This window comes from Acinonyx jubatus, chromosome D2 (assembly GCF_027475565.1).
Source record: "Acinonyx jubatus isolate Ajub_Pintada_27869175 chromosome D2, VMU_Ajub_asm_v1.0, whole genome shotgun sequence".
Taxonomy (NCBI): domain Eukaryota; kingdom Metazoa; phylum Chordata; class Mammalia; order Carnivora; family Felidae; genus Acinonyx; species Acinonyx jubatus.
In genome coordinates this window covers 78,614,554-78,631,150 of record NC_069393.1, presented here as the reverse complement: position 1 = coordinate 78,631,150, position 16,597 = coordinate 78,614,554, and the positions used below count along the sequence as shown (strand labels likewise).

The following is a 16,597-nucleotide window of genomic DNA, read 5'->3' as shown; positions in this document are numbered from 1 at the left end:
GTATTAAAAGGCCCCTGGACGGCTCAGTTGGTTAAGCGTCCGACTCTTGATTTCGACTCGGGCCATGATCTTATGGTTCGTGAGCTTGAGCCCCGTGTGGGGCTCTGCACTGACAGTATGGAGCCTGCTTAGGGTTCTCTCTGTTCCTCTCTTTCTGCCCTTCCCCCGCTTGCACGTGTGCTCTATCTCAAAAAAACAAACAAACGAACATTTAAAAGACAGAACACTGTATTAAGTCTCCTAAGAATGGCCTGAGTGAACTGAGGCAAGACCTTGGTGGGTGCTGAGACAGACGTCACAACGGTGGTACCATGATTAAATAAGTTTTTATTGTCACATTTAACTGCTTTGTCAGATACACATTGTAGGTTTCAGTATGGCATAAAAATAAAGATATTTTCCTGAATGTCAGAATCTGAACAGAGGAGATGGCTATGGCACTTAAAAAAATGAAATTCACACTGGTGCTGAAGCTGCTAGAAGGGAGCCGATAACCAGAACACATGTGCAGATGAAGAGGTCTGCAACATCTCAAATCGAATGGCAGTGGTGTAAGGCCAACAAAACAGTGACAGCAGGAAAGTACAGACCCCAGAGTGGATCTCGGAAGAACGGCACTTTTAGCATTTCATTTTTCGGTCTACACGGTGTCATTTAGTATTGGAACCGAAGCTCAGGGAGTCGACTTCTCTCCAACGAAATAAAACTACTTTTCCAGAACCCGGATTTTAAGCCTCTTTTAAAACCTTTCTTATCCTCACAGGTTTTAACTAGTTCACGGGAAAGGCAGTCACATCCCAAAGCGTTAACTTCGCGGGCTGACCTCATCACAAACGCTGGGTCTTGTCATTTCCAAACCAGGAGCCTAGCGCGCTCATGAATGTCTTTAGTGGTTTCACACATTCTGGGCAAAACTAGAAAACAAGCGGTAATTAAATAAAAATAGAAGTGCATCCCAACAGAAAGTCTCTACGCATTCTGCAACTATCCTCCAAGTAGCAATTTAAAAAATAATAAGTATGGTTATTCAGATTTAAAATAAATCTCTAGTCACCAAGATTCCCAAATGGTTTATCAAATGTCTTTCCTCCACAAATAAAACTAACACTAGGATTGGTCAGAATTGCTAAATGCGTTATATCCCTTACGTAAGAACTCGGCTAACTCCACTGTGTCTGGAGTCTGTTCGGCATGAAGCGCAGGTCTGGAACAGAACTCCTTTCTGTTATCTGCTGCTGTGTGTCCTTCGGTCGGAAGACTCCAGAACAGAGACCATAAATGTGGCTAGTGCAACAAAGCAGTCACTGTCATACCCCGAAAGAAAAATAAGTAATTTATTTTATGACATACTTATTTGGATGATTACTTACTGGTAATTAGTATCTCTACATTTTTTTTTTTTTTTTGAAAGGCAACCATTTTAAGTGACAACAGATATCAGGCTAGTAGAAAAGAGTTGAAACAAAGCCCTCTCTTTTGATCTCACAAAGTCATGCAGACAAGAGAAGGTCCATCCAATTTGTTCCAATCAGGCTTCTTGGAATTATCAAAATTTCTTTCTGGCAAAGATGAATTTGGCTCATCATAGAAAGAAGGTTCTTTGAAGGCTGCTGCTAAACTCGTTTCCCTTTGAAAAAGTAAATTTCAAGGCATGATAGTGCAAGAGGTAAGTTTTTGATTTATAGAACATTTATAGACTAATTGTGCTTAGTCTCTAATTTTTCCAATTTATTTGAAAGAACAGAAACTATGTTGATAAGTTTCACTCTGCCTAAATTTACCAGTACATCCATGAATCGCACCAGAATTAGGACAATTTGATTATCTTAATGATTCGGTCGCGAAACCTGCGCACTGCGACTGCAGGTGGGAACCGGCGGACGTGAGGCTCCTACCAGTTACTTCTGTGCCCGGGGACCCTCCTGTTGGGTGTCCGGGGCTCTGAGAAAGCAGTTCTTCCCCCCCCCCCCGCCCCCCCCAGATTAAGTCCTCAAAAACCTCTCTCAATAAGCAATGAAGAAAAACCATGCTAAGTGGAGAGTTTCTTGTTTAGCTAAATCTGGGAGGTCTGAGTGTTCCTGGAGCCCCCGTCGGGATGTGTCAGGGCTCGAGAATCCCTCGAATGGGAGTATTCGCTGTTAGAGGGTTCTGTGGGGTCAATCAAATTTTCATAATCGCTGTCATCGGACTCCTCGACACTGTCTCCAGCTGCTCTTTGGGAAGGAGGAAGGTCTGTGTCGCTCCCGGGACACTGCAGTCCGGCACTGCTGGAAGCGTAACTGGAAGAACCCACGGCCTGCGGTCGAGGCATAAAGACACTAGTTTCCATGCGAGAATGGCTCAAAGTACTTTCTTGATTGTTTGGGTGAAAATCAGAATAAGGGGGAGGAGGATCGGAGGCCTCTGCGTCTCCAAGCGTACTTCTACCTTCAGCTGCAAGCCCAGCGTAGGGCATCCGGGGGCTGAAGGCCGGTCCCGAACTTTCGGATGGCACCTGCCTGCTGATCATCGCCTGCTGCAGTCCTGGACCAAAACAAAGAAAACTGTAACACTTTCTCTATTTTGGCAGCTTTGCATCTCAACGCACTAAGCAGTCAGCCTGAATGTTCCAGAGAATGGCAACAAAGCAGTGAAACTGATTACCACTCTTAATTATCTTACATGTGCACCGTACTTCATAATTTACAAAACATGTTCCTAATAATTACTTCATAATTTACAAGACATGTTCCTGTAATTTATTTAAGCCTCAAAAAAAAACTTCTGCGGGGGACGCCTGGGTGGCTCAGTTGGTTGAGCGTCTGGCTTTATAGCTCAGGGCATGATCTTGCAGTTTGTGGGCTCGAACTCTCTGCTATCAGTGTAGAGCCCACTTCGGATCCTGTCGCCCTCTCTCTGTCCCTCCCCGGCTCGTGTGCTCTCTCTCTCTCAAAAATAAATAATCATTTAACAAAATAGTAAGGTTTTCAGAAGGTTTTATTATTATTATTATTATTATTATTATTATTATTATTCAGAAGGTTTTAACAAAAACCTTCTGAAGTCGTCATTATTAATATCACCGTTCGCCAAATGATTACACAAGGGACCAGAGTTCACAAAGGCTAAGTGACTTCACTAAGGGAGCAACTAGAAGTGAGGCCCTGATACTCAAAGGCAGATCTTCTAATTCCAAATCCTGTGCTGTTTCCCTCCCCTGTTGCTTACTGTGCTTACAGACTGTGGGGACGGGAATAAACAGTCCTTACCACCCGTGGCAGTCATTTGAACGTGAGTTTCTTCTTTGATAGACATCAAAAAGCATTTCTCTTTACAACTACTCATCACAATACACTCGTATACCATTTTCTCCTTCAAAGTTTAAAAGCCCTATATTAGGTGGCCAATTTTCCAGGTTCTAGGCCATAAATACAGCACATTTTTTTTTTTTTTTCTTTAAGGTAAGCTCTACACCCAACGTTGGGCTCAAACTCACCACCCTGAGATCAAGAGCTGCACTCTCCATCGGTTGAGCCAGCCGGGCACCCCAATATAGTGCATTCTTGTGTATGCTCTGGAATAATACCACAACTAGGAGTCCACAGCCTTGAAAAGCACTCATACAAAATTTAGAAAAGAACAGAGAAAATAAGATCACCCATAATTCTATCGCCTAGATAATACTATTAGACTTTTGGTGAAAAGAGTACAGGATTTGTTGGAGTTAAAACATAAACATTTTAGGGGCATCTGAATGGCTCAGCTGGTTGAGTGTCCAACTTCGGCTCAGGTCATGATCTCACGGTTTGTGAGTTCAAACCCCAGTCGTGCTCTGTGCTGACAGATCAGAGCCTGGAGCCTGCTTCAGATTCTGTGTCTCCCTCTCTCTCTGCCCCTCCCCTGCTCATGCTCTGTCTCTCAAAACTGAATAAATGTTAAATAAATAAAGAAATAAATAAAAATTAAAAATTAAAAAAAAAAAAAAGATAAAGATTTTAGATGTCAACCCTTCCCCCCCTTTCTGAATTCCAGTCTTATTATCCAGCCTGGTGTGTGTGTGTATTTTATTTTATTTTATTTTATTTTATTTTATTTTATTTTATTTTATTTTATTTTTATTTTTGAGACAGAGAGAGACAGAGCATGAACGGGGGAGGGTCAGAGAGAGACAGAGACACAGAATCCGAAGCAGGCTCCAGGCTCTGAGCTGTCAGCACAGAGCCCAACGCGGGGCTCGAACCCACGGACCATGAGATCATGACCTGAGCTGAAGTTGGACGCTCAACCGACTGAGCCACCCAGGCGCCCCTGTGTGTGTATTTTAAACATAGCTGACATTGTGCGTTTATGTCATTTTACATCCTAGTGCTTTCTGGGTACTATCTCAGGTCATTACTGGGTATTATCTGGTAATATGCTGGTAATATAGTGGGTATTATCCCAGGTCATTAAAAATTCACCTTAATGGCTGTACAATATTCCGCCATATAGATATGCCATAATTTATTCAATTATTCTACTGCTATTTATTTGACTACTCCAATAGGTTGTTTCTAAGATTTTAGAGTTACAAAGTTGTGATTATTATTCTTGTGTAGAAATCCTTGTCTGCATTTCTGATTATCTCTCAAAAAATGTTAACACTAAATGTGAATCAGGTATCACTTACCTGGAAATATAAATTACCTTTTAATTGGTTTACAAGTATTTTTTTTAAGTTATTTTTTTTTAAGTTTATTTGCTTATTTTGGGAGAATGTGCATCCAAGCGGGGGAGGGACAGAGAGAGAGAGAGAGAGAGACAGAGAGAGAGAGAGAGAGAGAGAGAGAGAGAATCCCAAGCAGGCTCTGCTCTGTCAGTGCAGAGCCTGATGTGGGATTCGATCTCTTAAACCGAAATCAAGAGTCGGACGCTTAACCGACTGAGCCACCCAGATGTCCCGGTTTGCAAGTATTCTTCTTAAGTCAGAAAAGATTATACATTTAATGTACACATGTTAAATGTGGTGATGCTATAGCAAACATGTCTCTTCCCATGCTGGAATCAATAGATTCTTGGGCCTAATTCTCATTCAACCAGCTGGTTCCCTTAGCCTAATTGTATCCATTCATCCACAGCTACCAAAAAACAGACATTACAGCTTTTGCTGTGATCCTATGAATCAAATGTGAAGTTAAAAGAATATTGGATCTGGGAAGGCAAGCTGGTGCAGCCACTCTGGAAAACAGTATGGAGGTTCCTCAAAAAACTGAAAACAGAACTACCCTACGACCCAGCAATCGCGCTACTAGGCATTTATCCAAGGGATACAGGTGTGCCGTTTCGAAGGGGCACATGTACCCCCATGTTTAGAGCGGCACTATCGACAATAGCCAAAGGATAGAAAGAGCCCAAATGTCCATCGGTGGATGAATGCATAAAGAAGATGTGGTATATATCTACAATGGAGTATCACTCGGCAATCAAAAAGAATGAAATCTTGCCATTGGCAACTACGTGGATGGAACCACGTGGAAGGTATTACGCTAAGTGAAATTAGTCACTCAGAGAAAGACAAAAATCATAGGACTTCACTCCTATGAGGACTTTAAGAGACAAAACAGATGAACGTAAGGGAAGGGAAACAAAAATAATATAAAAACAGGGAGGGACAAAACAAAAGAGACTCATAAATATGGAGAACAAACTGAGGATTGCTGGAGGGGTTGTGGGAGGGAGGATGGGCTACAGGGGTAAGGGGCAGTAAGGAATCTACTCCCGAAATCATTGTTGCACTATACGCTAATTTGGACATAAATTTAAAAAATAAAATTAAAAAAAAAAAAAGAATATTGGGTCGCTCCTTTATGCGGTATGATGAACACGGGACATGATCCCCACCCGGGAGGCGTGCGGGGTTATTAAATCAGTCAGGAACTTCACGTCTGCTATGAACAGACCGTAGCGGTCAAGGCACACAAGTCTGCGGCAACCCCTTCCTGGGATTTATTCTCACTTGCTTCAGCCTTTCTCCTTTTAATCTCCTCTTTTGGTTTCAGAGACTTGGGAAGGACACCATGGGAAACAGTACTTCTCTTCTGGAAAGCTTAGAGACAAGCAAACGCTCTCTCGCTATCAGCCTCACGCGGGGCTGGACGAGTGTAGAAGGGTTCCTGTGATTTATCGTATGGTTCGACGTTTGAAACGAGACATTTCCCTGATACCAAATGGTGAAAGTAATGGGAAACTCACTTCTTTCTTGCTCCTTTTCATGTTTCCTCTGAGTGATTTGTCTTCTCAATTTGTTCACTTCTGCCTGACAAGACGCAACAACTCGCTCGCTCTTTTCCACATCTGCACACACTGCCTGAGGGAAAAAATGACAACAGGAACAGTCCGTTTCAAATTCAAGCACGAGGCGTTCCACAGAGACAGCACTGACTGGAGCCCTAGGAAGAGCTCAGACGCTGCCTCAAGTCACAAAGCAGATGTGGGAGGCACAGCAGGATCAGGAGGGCCCAAGGGACAGGTCCTGTTATCCACTGACTTGCTTCCTTAATTCTGTGAAGATGATGATGCTATTGAGTCTCTGGACTCTTGAAAAATAAGGGTAAGATGGGAAAGATTTGATTCTTTCCCTCGCATACCAGTCTAGCATCCAAAGGATGAACAACAGATAGGACAGGAATGAGAGGCTTTCAACTTATAACCAACAATCAAAAATCAGATGTCACAAATAAACTTATTTCACAGAAAAGATTTATCATTAGGGAGAGCGGGGAGGAAAAGTTTCAAGTCGAGACTTAATAAAGACAGCCAGGGAGTCTACACCTATGCCACCTGGCTACTCCCATCAAGGCACCCGATGCGTTACTGGCGGCTGCACAGCAGGCCTTATGCAGTCGGCAGTGAAATGAGAACAGCCACTCTGAGGTCGGCTAGACAGTGCTGACAGCCTGCAAAGAGCACGGTCATGAATTTAGGACAAAAAGCTGTTTTTCACTGCACGTTCCTTCCATAGCAGAAATACCAGAAACTGCCAGAAAGTAGGCCGGTCACCAGCGAGCCTGTATAAAGCTCCCTGTGCTGCTAGGTGGGCCGGGACCCTACTCTGGAACACTAACGCTGGAAACTGCGTCGTGTATGCTTTCTTCTTTGGCCCCAAGCCGATCAGTGTGCTTCCCTCTTTTTCGGTAGCTGCCTGCACTCCCCTCGCTGTTCCTTGGGGCTTCTTCCTCAAAGCTAGGCTTTCTCCAGGTCTGGGAGAGCTTCTTCAGCCACACCACTTCCCCTCTTGTTCTCAGAGCCTCTTTTGTCCTTAGGGTTCAGAGCAAATTACTCCTAGGAACACACTGGGGATGATGAAAAGATCGTGGGAAAGTACTGTTAGCACCTAGCTCAATCACTGGCTTGTAGGAGCTGTTTCCATAAATACTTGTTGCATGAATGACTAGGAATGAACAGGCTCCAGGGAGATCCTCCCACTCGATGGAGGCAGCTGGGGGCAAAGCGAGTGAACCGGAGCGAAGGAGCAGGGCTGTACCGGTCACGGGCGCCCTTTGATGCGGTCCCAACTCCGAGTGTCCTGATGGAGACAGCTGTGTTCTCAGCAATCCTTTAAACGTGGAATGTATTTCCCCAAAGAAAACACTGTTATAAACGGGGTCAGAAGTATTTAAACCAGTAATACTAATACTGTACTTCAGACTCTCTACTCTCAGGCGCATAATGAGACAGCCTTTTGTAGGCTGACGTGAGTAACTACCCCACACATCTGATACTATTTGGGGAAAGCACATTCTGACTTTTGGACCATGATTCATTTGTCAGTTGGGAGATGATTAAAATTAAAGTAGAATTAAAAGCACTTGGGCATTATGAATAAGATAAAAAACTAGTAAATAGAGAGTTACCTGCACTTTCTCCTGAAGTGCATTATACACCTGATAAATCGCCCTGATGTCTTTCATGACTCCATCCTTGTCAAAAAAGTCAGTACTAGAAGACAGGAAAAAGATGTCACAAAATTATCATGACCAGAAAGGCATTTTCCTATCACTTCCGCCTCAATTCATTACGTAAATGCTACAGTTCCAAGTGACTGTCTCAGCAGCAATGCCCATGCCACTAGAATCACGGAAGAGAACAAAAAAAGAACCCACGTTACCGAGACAACTTGAAAAGTAATAAAACGCTACCCATTTTTCAGTGACCACATTTAGCTTTGGAACCTCAGAAATATGCATACTCTTCCAAAACTTTTATATCGATTGCAAAAAAAACAACAACAAAACACTGGGGCAAATGTTTAAAAACAAAAGTACCAGTGAAGGTAAACTATCTTTTCGATAAGCATGAAATTCTGACACGTGGCGGTGGTGGGCTAGAGGATGACCTAGCTGCATTTTTCCACTTCAATCACATCAAGCTTGATCTCGCTTGTCTCCACGAATCTGTTAAACACTGTTCACAGAAGAAAGGAAAACACTTCCATTTTACTTTCAACTTACCCATGCTCTTTGATAACTTTGGCGTAACTCTGAGAAGTATTTGGCACTGAAGAAACTTTGTACTCTTGCTGGCTAGTATTGCCTAGATTGGGGATAGCAAGGGATATCCTTTGATTATACCTGCGGAAGCATGGAGAAAGACCATGTCAAAGGCGCTGCTCTGCTTGAACCATGGATCCTGGCAGTAGGAGTTGGGAGTCTCCGCACCGATGAACTACCAGAAGGTCTCACGGAGCACCTATTTTTACAACCCAAGGACATATGAACTGGTAGAAACTCGACTGTAAACTCCTTGAGAGCAGAGGTCCCGTCTCATACCTCCTTTGCATCCCCACAGCAACTGGCAGAGCGCTGGGGTTGTTGTTAAGAGCTCAGGAAATACCCACTGATTACTTAATGAAATCTTGCAAACGGCTATTTAACAATTAATAATTGTTTTCACAAAGGGCACCTGGGTAAGTAGCTCAGTCGGTCAAGCATCCGATTTTGGCTCAAGTCATGAGCTCACGATCGTGAGTTCGAGCCCTATACTGGGCTCCCTGCTGTCAGCAAGGAGTCGGCTTCGGATCCTCTGTCTCCCTCTTTCTGCCCTTCCCTGCACATGCTCTCTCTCTCTCAAAAATAAACATTTAGGGGCGCCTGGGTGGCTCAGTTGGTTAAGTATCCGACTTCGGCTCAGGTCATGATCCCACTGCTTGTGGGTTCGAGCCCCACGTCCGGCTCTGTGCTGACAGCTCAGAGCCTGGAGCCTGCTTCAGATTCTGTCTCCGTCTCTCTGCCCCTCCCCCGCTCAAGCTCGGTCTCTCTCTCAAATATAAATAAAAACAGTAAAAAAAAATTTTTTTTATTAATAACAATTATTTTCACTAATGTTGATGTAATATAGTTTACAAGTGAATTTCCAGAAAGAAACCTTTCTGTTATTTACAGATAGAGATCATAATCATGATTTTTTTTTTTTTTTTTTTGCTTTCATAAGTTCACAATGCAAAACCCTCATTAACCAGTAGGTGGATCAATTTTACAATTTTCTCTTTGAAATCGGTTTTAAAATTACAGGCTTCCAGAGCAGTAAAACTGTATTTCTACATAATGGATTACGGAGAAGCAAATGATGATTTCCAGCTATTTATTCCTATAAGAATTTATGCATAATTAACATATCTTGCTAATGCTTCTTGATTCAAAAACAATTTTAATTTATACAACTGACAGGAAAATACCTTCTCTCATTACAAAGAAAGCTAGCTGAAAGAGAATTATAAAAGCTCTTTTTTTTTTTAATGTTTACTTATTTATTTTTTTGTAAGAGACAGAGGCAGAGCATGAGCATAGGAGGGGCAGAGAGACAGAGAGGGAGACACAGAGTCTGAAGCAGGCTCCAGGCTCTGAGCTGTCAATGCAGAGCCCGACGTGGGGCTTGAACCCATGAACTGTGAGATCCTGACCTGAGGCGAAGTCGGAGGCTTAACTGACTGAGCCCCCCAGGCACCCCAAAAGCTTTTCTTTAAAGATGCAATAATATGCACATTTTCAAAGTCATAAATCTCAATCATTTGCACAACATCTTTACTGTTTACATGAGGCTGGTGGGAATTCTTTCTTTACCTTCGATTTGGCCTAAAGAGAACATATTCTAAAGCATGAGTGGAATTGTTGGCGGTAGAGATGAAGCTGAAGAGAAGGAAGACGAGGTCGGGCACCCCAAGGATGCGGGTGAGCTGCTTATGGATCACCTGCTCTCTGTATGACATCTGCTGCTGTGTGTTTCGCCGGAATCTGTACCATCCAATAACCTTCTGCAATGAAAACAGAAGGAAGAAAGGTATTAAAACTTGCATGAAATCTTATGAATTTAATTCTGAACGTATCGATACAAACACCTGTAAACACGTTCATAGCAGCTTTACGTGCAATAGCTCAAAACCAGAAATAACCCAATTGTTCATCAATAGGTGAATGAATAAACAAACAAGATTCCTAGAAGAAAACACAGGCGGCAATCTTTTGACGTCAGAAACATTTTTCTAGATATGCCTCCTCTGGCAAGGGAAACAAAAGCAACAATAAACTATTGGGACTACATCAAAATAAAAAGCTTCTGTGCAGCAAGGGAAATAATCAACAAAACTAAAAGACAACCTACTGAATGGGAGAAGATATTTGCAAATGATGTATCCAATATGGGGTTAATATCCAAAATATATAAAGAACTCCTACAACTCAACACCAAAAAACCAAATAATCCAATTTAAAAATGGGCAGAGGACATGAACAGACATTTTTTTGTAAAGAAGGCATACAGATGGCTAACAGACACATGAAAAGATGCTCAACATCACTAATCATCAGGGAAATGCAAATCAAAACCACAAGGAGATATCGACTCACACCTGTCAGAACAGCTAAAAAAAAAAACAAAAAACAAAAAACCCACAAGAAACAACAAATGTTGGTGAGGATGTGCATAGAAAGGAACTCTCGTGCACTGCTGGTGGGAATGCAAACTGGTACAGCCGTGGTGGGAAACAGTACGGAGGTTCCTCAAAGAATTAAAAATAAAATTACCATATGATCCAGTAATTCTGCTACTGGGCATTTACTCAAAGAAAACAAAAACACTAACTTGAAAAGATGTACACACCCCTGTGTTTATTGCAGCATTAATTACAATAACCAAGATATGGAAGCAGCTCAAGTGTCCATCCATAGAAGAATGGATAAAGAAGATATGGTAATATACACGATGGAGTATTAGGTATAAGAAAGAATGAAATCTTACCATTTGCACCAACATGGATGGATCTAGAGGGTTTAATGCTGCGTGAAATAGGTCAGTCAGAGAAAGACAAATATTGTATGTTTTCCTCATACGTGGAATTTAGGAAACAAATGAACAAAGCAAAAAGAGATCAACAAAAACGAAAAACAGACTCTTAACTACAGAGAACAAACTGGTGGTTGCCAGAGGGAGGTAGGTGGGGAAATGAGTGAAACAGACGAAGGATTAAGAATATGTTTATCATGAGGAGCACTGAGTAACGTACAGAATTGTTGAATCATTTGTAAACCTGAAACAAATACAATACTATATATTAATTATACTTGAATTAAAGATTATAAATATACATATATATAAACTTTTAAAAAAGGGACAGAAGGAGATTTTGCAGGGATATGTTCATTATGTTATGCTGAAGGTTTCATGGGTGTATGAATATTTCAAAACTTATTTAAGTGTGTACTCTAAATATGTGCAGCTCACTGTATGTCAATTATACGTCAATACAATGATTTAACGAGTTTAGCTTCGTCAGCTCTAACTATGGGATAACTCAACTGTCTAAGCAAATTAGACTGTTATGCTCTCTGGAAGAATATTTCTTGTAATATGATCTCCTAGACACCCGGGAGCTTAATCAACTGCTCCTGGGCCCTACCAAACCTGCAGAGTCAGAACATCCAAGGGTAGAACCAGGAATATAAATTTAAAACAATTCCTTGAGTTTTTTCTTATACACACTAAAGTTTGAAAATCTCTGTTGTGGAAATACTTAACTCTATCAGAAGAATAACCTTCATATAGCCTCTTTCTTTGAAACATACAATTTAAGTGAAAATCCTGATTTAAGAAGTAAAGGTAATTAAAAATTGTTAGCATCACTTTTTTTTCCTTTAACATTTTCTCATTTTTAATGTTTAATAATTTATTTATTTTTAATATGAAATTTATTGTCGCATGACTTTTTTCCTAATGTTTGTTTATTTTTGAGGCAGAGAGAGCACGAGTGTGGGAGGGGCAGAGAGAGAGGCAGACCGAGGATCCAAAGCAGGCTCCCTGCTGACAGTAGTAAGCCCAATGTGGGGTTTGAACCCACAAACCATGAGATCACGACCTGAGCTGAAGTCAGAGGTTCAACCAGCTGAGCCACCCAGATGCCCTTGTTAGTGTCATTTTAAAATTAATAGTAAATTTCGATTATGTTTTGGAACTTTCATGTAGGAAGGAAATGAACCAACCTTTGCTGAACCCCTGTGCCCAGCCCCCAGATAGCTGTATTACAAATATTTTCACTAATTATCACAACTCTGGCAGGTGAGTAATGTTTTCTCCACTGGGTTTATATCACATGCAAGGAACTACAGGGAACAAAGAAATAGTTCCTGCCCTCATGGAGTTATTACTGACTCTATAAAGCATAACTTCCAATAAAAGCAATTCATTTTGCTTTTTTTTTTAAGAAATATTTTCTTTTTTTTTTTTTAATGATTATTTATTTTGAGAGAGAGACAGAGAGCTTGAGTGGAGGAGGGACAGAGAGAGACACACAGAAACCAAAGCAGGCCCCAGGCTCTGAGCTATCAGCACAGAGACCGACACAGGGCTCGAACCCACAAACTGCGAGGTCATGGCCTGAGCCAAAGTCGGACCCTTAACCGACTGAGCCACCCAGGTGTCCCCTGATACTCTTTTTTTAAAAAATACTTATTTATTTATTTTGAGAGAAAGAGAGAGTGCACACAAGTGGGAGAGGGGCAGAGACAGAGACAGAGAGAGAATCCCAAGCAGGCTCCACAATGTCAGCACAGAGCCCAACGTGGGGCTCAGTCTCACAAACTGCAAGATCATGACCCAAGTTAAAATCAAGAGTCGGACGCTTAACTGAGTCACCCAGGCGCCCCAATTCTGATATTCTTTAAACACAAATAAAACCCAAACATTTTCTGACAATGTTAAATCTTATAAAATATGTTTTGTCCAAAGTCGCAGAGCTAAGGAGTGACACCTAAGATGAGGAGCCTGTCTGCCTGTCTTCTCCACTGTATAATGGTAACTGTACAGTTCCAAACTGGTCACATGACAGTGGTCATTACAAAGTAAAAAGCAGTTAAAAAAAAAAGTGGGTAAGAAAAATCATCACCTTTCTGGAGCTACTGGTGCCTGAGAACACGCCATATTGCACCGCGAGCTTCAGGAGTATGACGAGTAATACTAGAGTTAGCGCCTCTGGGGGTCTCTACTCCCCCCACATCCCTGCAAAGGCCTGAGCGGTGCCAGCACATTGGTGGCTCCCAAGAAACACTCACTGATGAACAGACTCTTGCAAGGGGCTACTGGATGAGCACTAATGCTTTTCACTAATGATTCCAATTGTTTTATTCCATTTGGGTTCTGTTTTCAATTTTTTTTTTAATTTTTATTTATTTTTGAGATAGAGAAAGAGCATGAACGGGGGAGGGTCAGAGAGAGGGAGACACAGAATCTGAAGCAGGCTCCAGGTTCTGAGCTGTCAGCACAGAGCCTGACACGGGGCTCAAACTCATGAACTCGAGATCGTGACCTGAGCCAAAGTCGGATGCTCAACGGACCGAGCCACCCAGGCGCCTCTCCATTTGTATTTTCTGAGAAGTGGGGAGCTTTACACATTTATTTTGGATATCAACTGATAGTAATATACTTACCTTTGATATTTGCTAAAAAGATGCCCCGTCATTCTGGTCAATGAAAGATGAGATGCCCAATTAATCCACACTGGTGACATTTAGGATTCTACCTTTTAGAGCTTAACAAGCTAGCTGCAAGACTACTGAGAAACTACTTCACTGATACTAAAAAGCCCATTTTTTGACAATTACGTTTGGGCCGTGAGGAAAAAGTGTGGACATCTTTCCCTACAACCTTATTTCTGAAGTTTTATAGACAACTTTTCACAAAGACTTCCCGCTCTACTCTCAACTAGACATTCACTTACATTTTTTGGAGCCAAAGCTATCTATCATCCCCAGTCCTGGGCACACTTGTCACTTTCACGCCATGCGCCTTTTGGCCTTACGATGATACTAAGGTGGCAGTTATGTTTATCGTTATCTACTGCAGGGCAGATAGTCCAGAAGGGAGAAACCCTCCTCTCACTTGCTGTTTTGGCCTTAGCCAAAACCCTGAGGCTCGTGCGAACTTTGTAAACACGAGATGGATTCTGCCAGGCCAGTGATTCCGCACGCTGCCATGGATGTCCACACTGCACCTGCTGGGGGATTCTCACAGCACAAACCTCAGCCTCTATCTCAAGCCTACCACCAAAACACGTTTCAGCAATGTTGTGGACTTCCTATACTTGAGAGCCGCATACTCTTTTGTAAACATATTCCTAATATATTTCACATATTAGTTTCTGTTGTGACAAAAATCTTTATTGGCTTGTATTTTTTTTAATTTTTTTTAACGTTTATTTATTTTTGAGACAGAGAGAGACCGAGCATGAACGGGAGAGGGTCAGAGAGAGAGGGAGACACAGAATCCGAAGCAGGCTCCAGGCTCTGAGCTGTCAGCCCAGAGCCCAACGTGGGGCTCGAACTCACAGACCGTGAGATCATGACCTGAGCCGAAGTTAGACGCTCAACCGACTGAGCCACCCAGGCGCCCCTATTGGCTTGTATTTTTTAATGGAAAATTCTAGGAACCTGAGAACTTTTAAAATTACTGTATGTTTATTTTATATGAGTTCAACTTACTAAGCTTTTGTTCAATTCTTAGAATTTTTCAATTAAATATTAGACCTGAAGCCTGTCTACCAAAGAGGCAATTTTTGAAGAGATTCTATCAGCACTTTCTTAAAGAGTTATTATTAGATAGAAAAATATTTTCTACGTTAGACACTGTTTAAAGTACACATGTATTTTTAAGCCTAATGGTTCTTTAAAAATTTTTTTTAAACATGTATTTATTTTTGAGAGACAGAGAAAGAGCACGAGAGAGGGAGGGGCAGAGAGAGATGGAGACACAGAATCTGAAGCAGGCTCCAGGCTCTGAACTGTCAGCACAGAGCCTGACGCGGGGCTCGAACTCATGAACCGTGAACCGTGAGATTATGACCTGAGCTGAAGTCAGATACTTAGCTGACTGAGCCACCCAGGTGCCCCCAAGCCTAATGTTTTTTTTTTTTTTAATTTTTTTTTTTAACGTTTATTTATTTTTGAGACAGAGAGAGACAGAGCATGAACGGGGGAGGGTCAGAGAGAGAGGGAGACACAGAATCTGAAACAGGCTCCAGGCTCTGAGCAGTCAGCACAGAGCCCGACGCGGGGCTCGAACTCACATACCGCGAGATCGTGACCTGAGCCGAAGTTGGACGCTTAACCGACTGAGCCACCCAGGCGCCCCAAGCCTAATGTTTTAGATGTACCTTTGTAGGTAGTACAATAACTGTTTCGAGGTGGCAATGCAATTTTGTACCTTTCCAGGGGGGGTGAGGCTCAAACTAGAATCAACTATAAAGTTTTTAGTCATCAAATATTATATGTCATCTTTGCTTTCGCACTAGAAATTTGGATTTTTGAAAGGAATTCTTTTTTATTTTTTAATGTTTATTTATATTTGAGAGAGAGAGAAGGAGAGAAAGAGACAGTGAGTGAGCAGGGGAGGGGCAGAGAAAGACAGTGACAGAATCTGAAGCAGGCTCCAGGCTCTGAGCTGTCAGCACAGAGCTGGATGTGGGGCTTGAACCCACAAACTATGAGATCATGACCTGAGCCCAAGTCGGATGCTCAAATGACTGAGCCACCCAGGGGCCTAATTTTTTAAAAGAATTCTTAAACAGTTTATAGTATGAAGTGCCTGGGTGGCTCAGCTGGTTGAGCCTCTGACTATGGATTTTGGCTCAGGTCATGATCCCAGGGTCGTGGGATTGAGCCTTATGTCAGGGTCCATGCTGAGTGTGGAGCCTGCTTAAGATTCTCTCTCTCCGCCTGCCCCTCTCCCCACTCGCACATTCTCTCTCTCTAAAAAAACAAAAACATTTTTTTTTTTAGGGGCACCTGGGTGGCTCAGTCGGTTGAGCGTCCGACTTTGGCTCAGGTCATGATCTCACGGTTCATGGGATCAGGTCCCAGGTCAGGCTCTGTGCTGACAGCTCAGAGCCTGGAGCCTGCTTCGGATTCTGTGTCTCCCTCTCTCTCTGCCCCTCCCCCTGCTCATACACCAGCATACATGTGCACCCACATGCTCTCTCTTTCTCAAAATAAACTTAAAAATAGGCATATATATATATGTACACATATATCTTACAAAGTCCCCACCCCCCCAGCAGCAGCATCACCCCACTCTCCCTTCCCGAAGTAAATACTTTTAA

General features: G+C 42.3%; 1 protein-coding gene across 1 annotated transcript in view; it reads right to left on the bottom strand.

Annotated features, from left to right (window-relative positions):
* Positions 1 to 307: 307 nt before the first annotated feature.
* The window catches only part of ABRAXAS2 (abraxas 2, BRISC complex subunit), a 31,242-nt gene continuing 14,952 nt past the window's right edge, over positions 308 to 16,597 (bottom strand). Inside the window, exons 5-9 of the mRNA XM_015068597.3 lie at positions 10,077 to 10,267; positions 8,469 to 8,588; positions 7,872 to 7,956; positions 6,211 to 6,325; positions 308 to 2,523 (exon numbers count right to left, since the gene is read on the bottom strand). Coding sequence (XP_014924083.2) covers positions 2,054 to 2,523; positions 6,211 to 6,325; positions 7,872 to 7,956; positions 8,469 to 8,588; positions 10,077 to 10,267 — 981 coding nt within the window. The 3' untranslated portion in view covers positions 308 to 2,053. The remainder of the gene's footprint in view (positions 2,524 to 6,210; positions 6,326 to 7,871; positions 7,957 to 8,468; positions 8,589 to 10,076; positions 10,268 to 16,597) is intronic.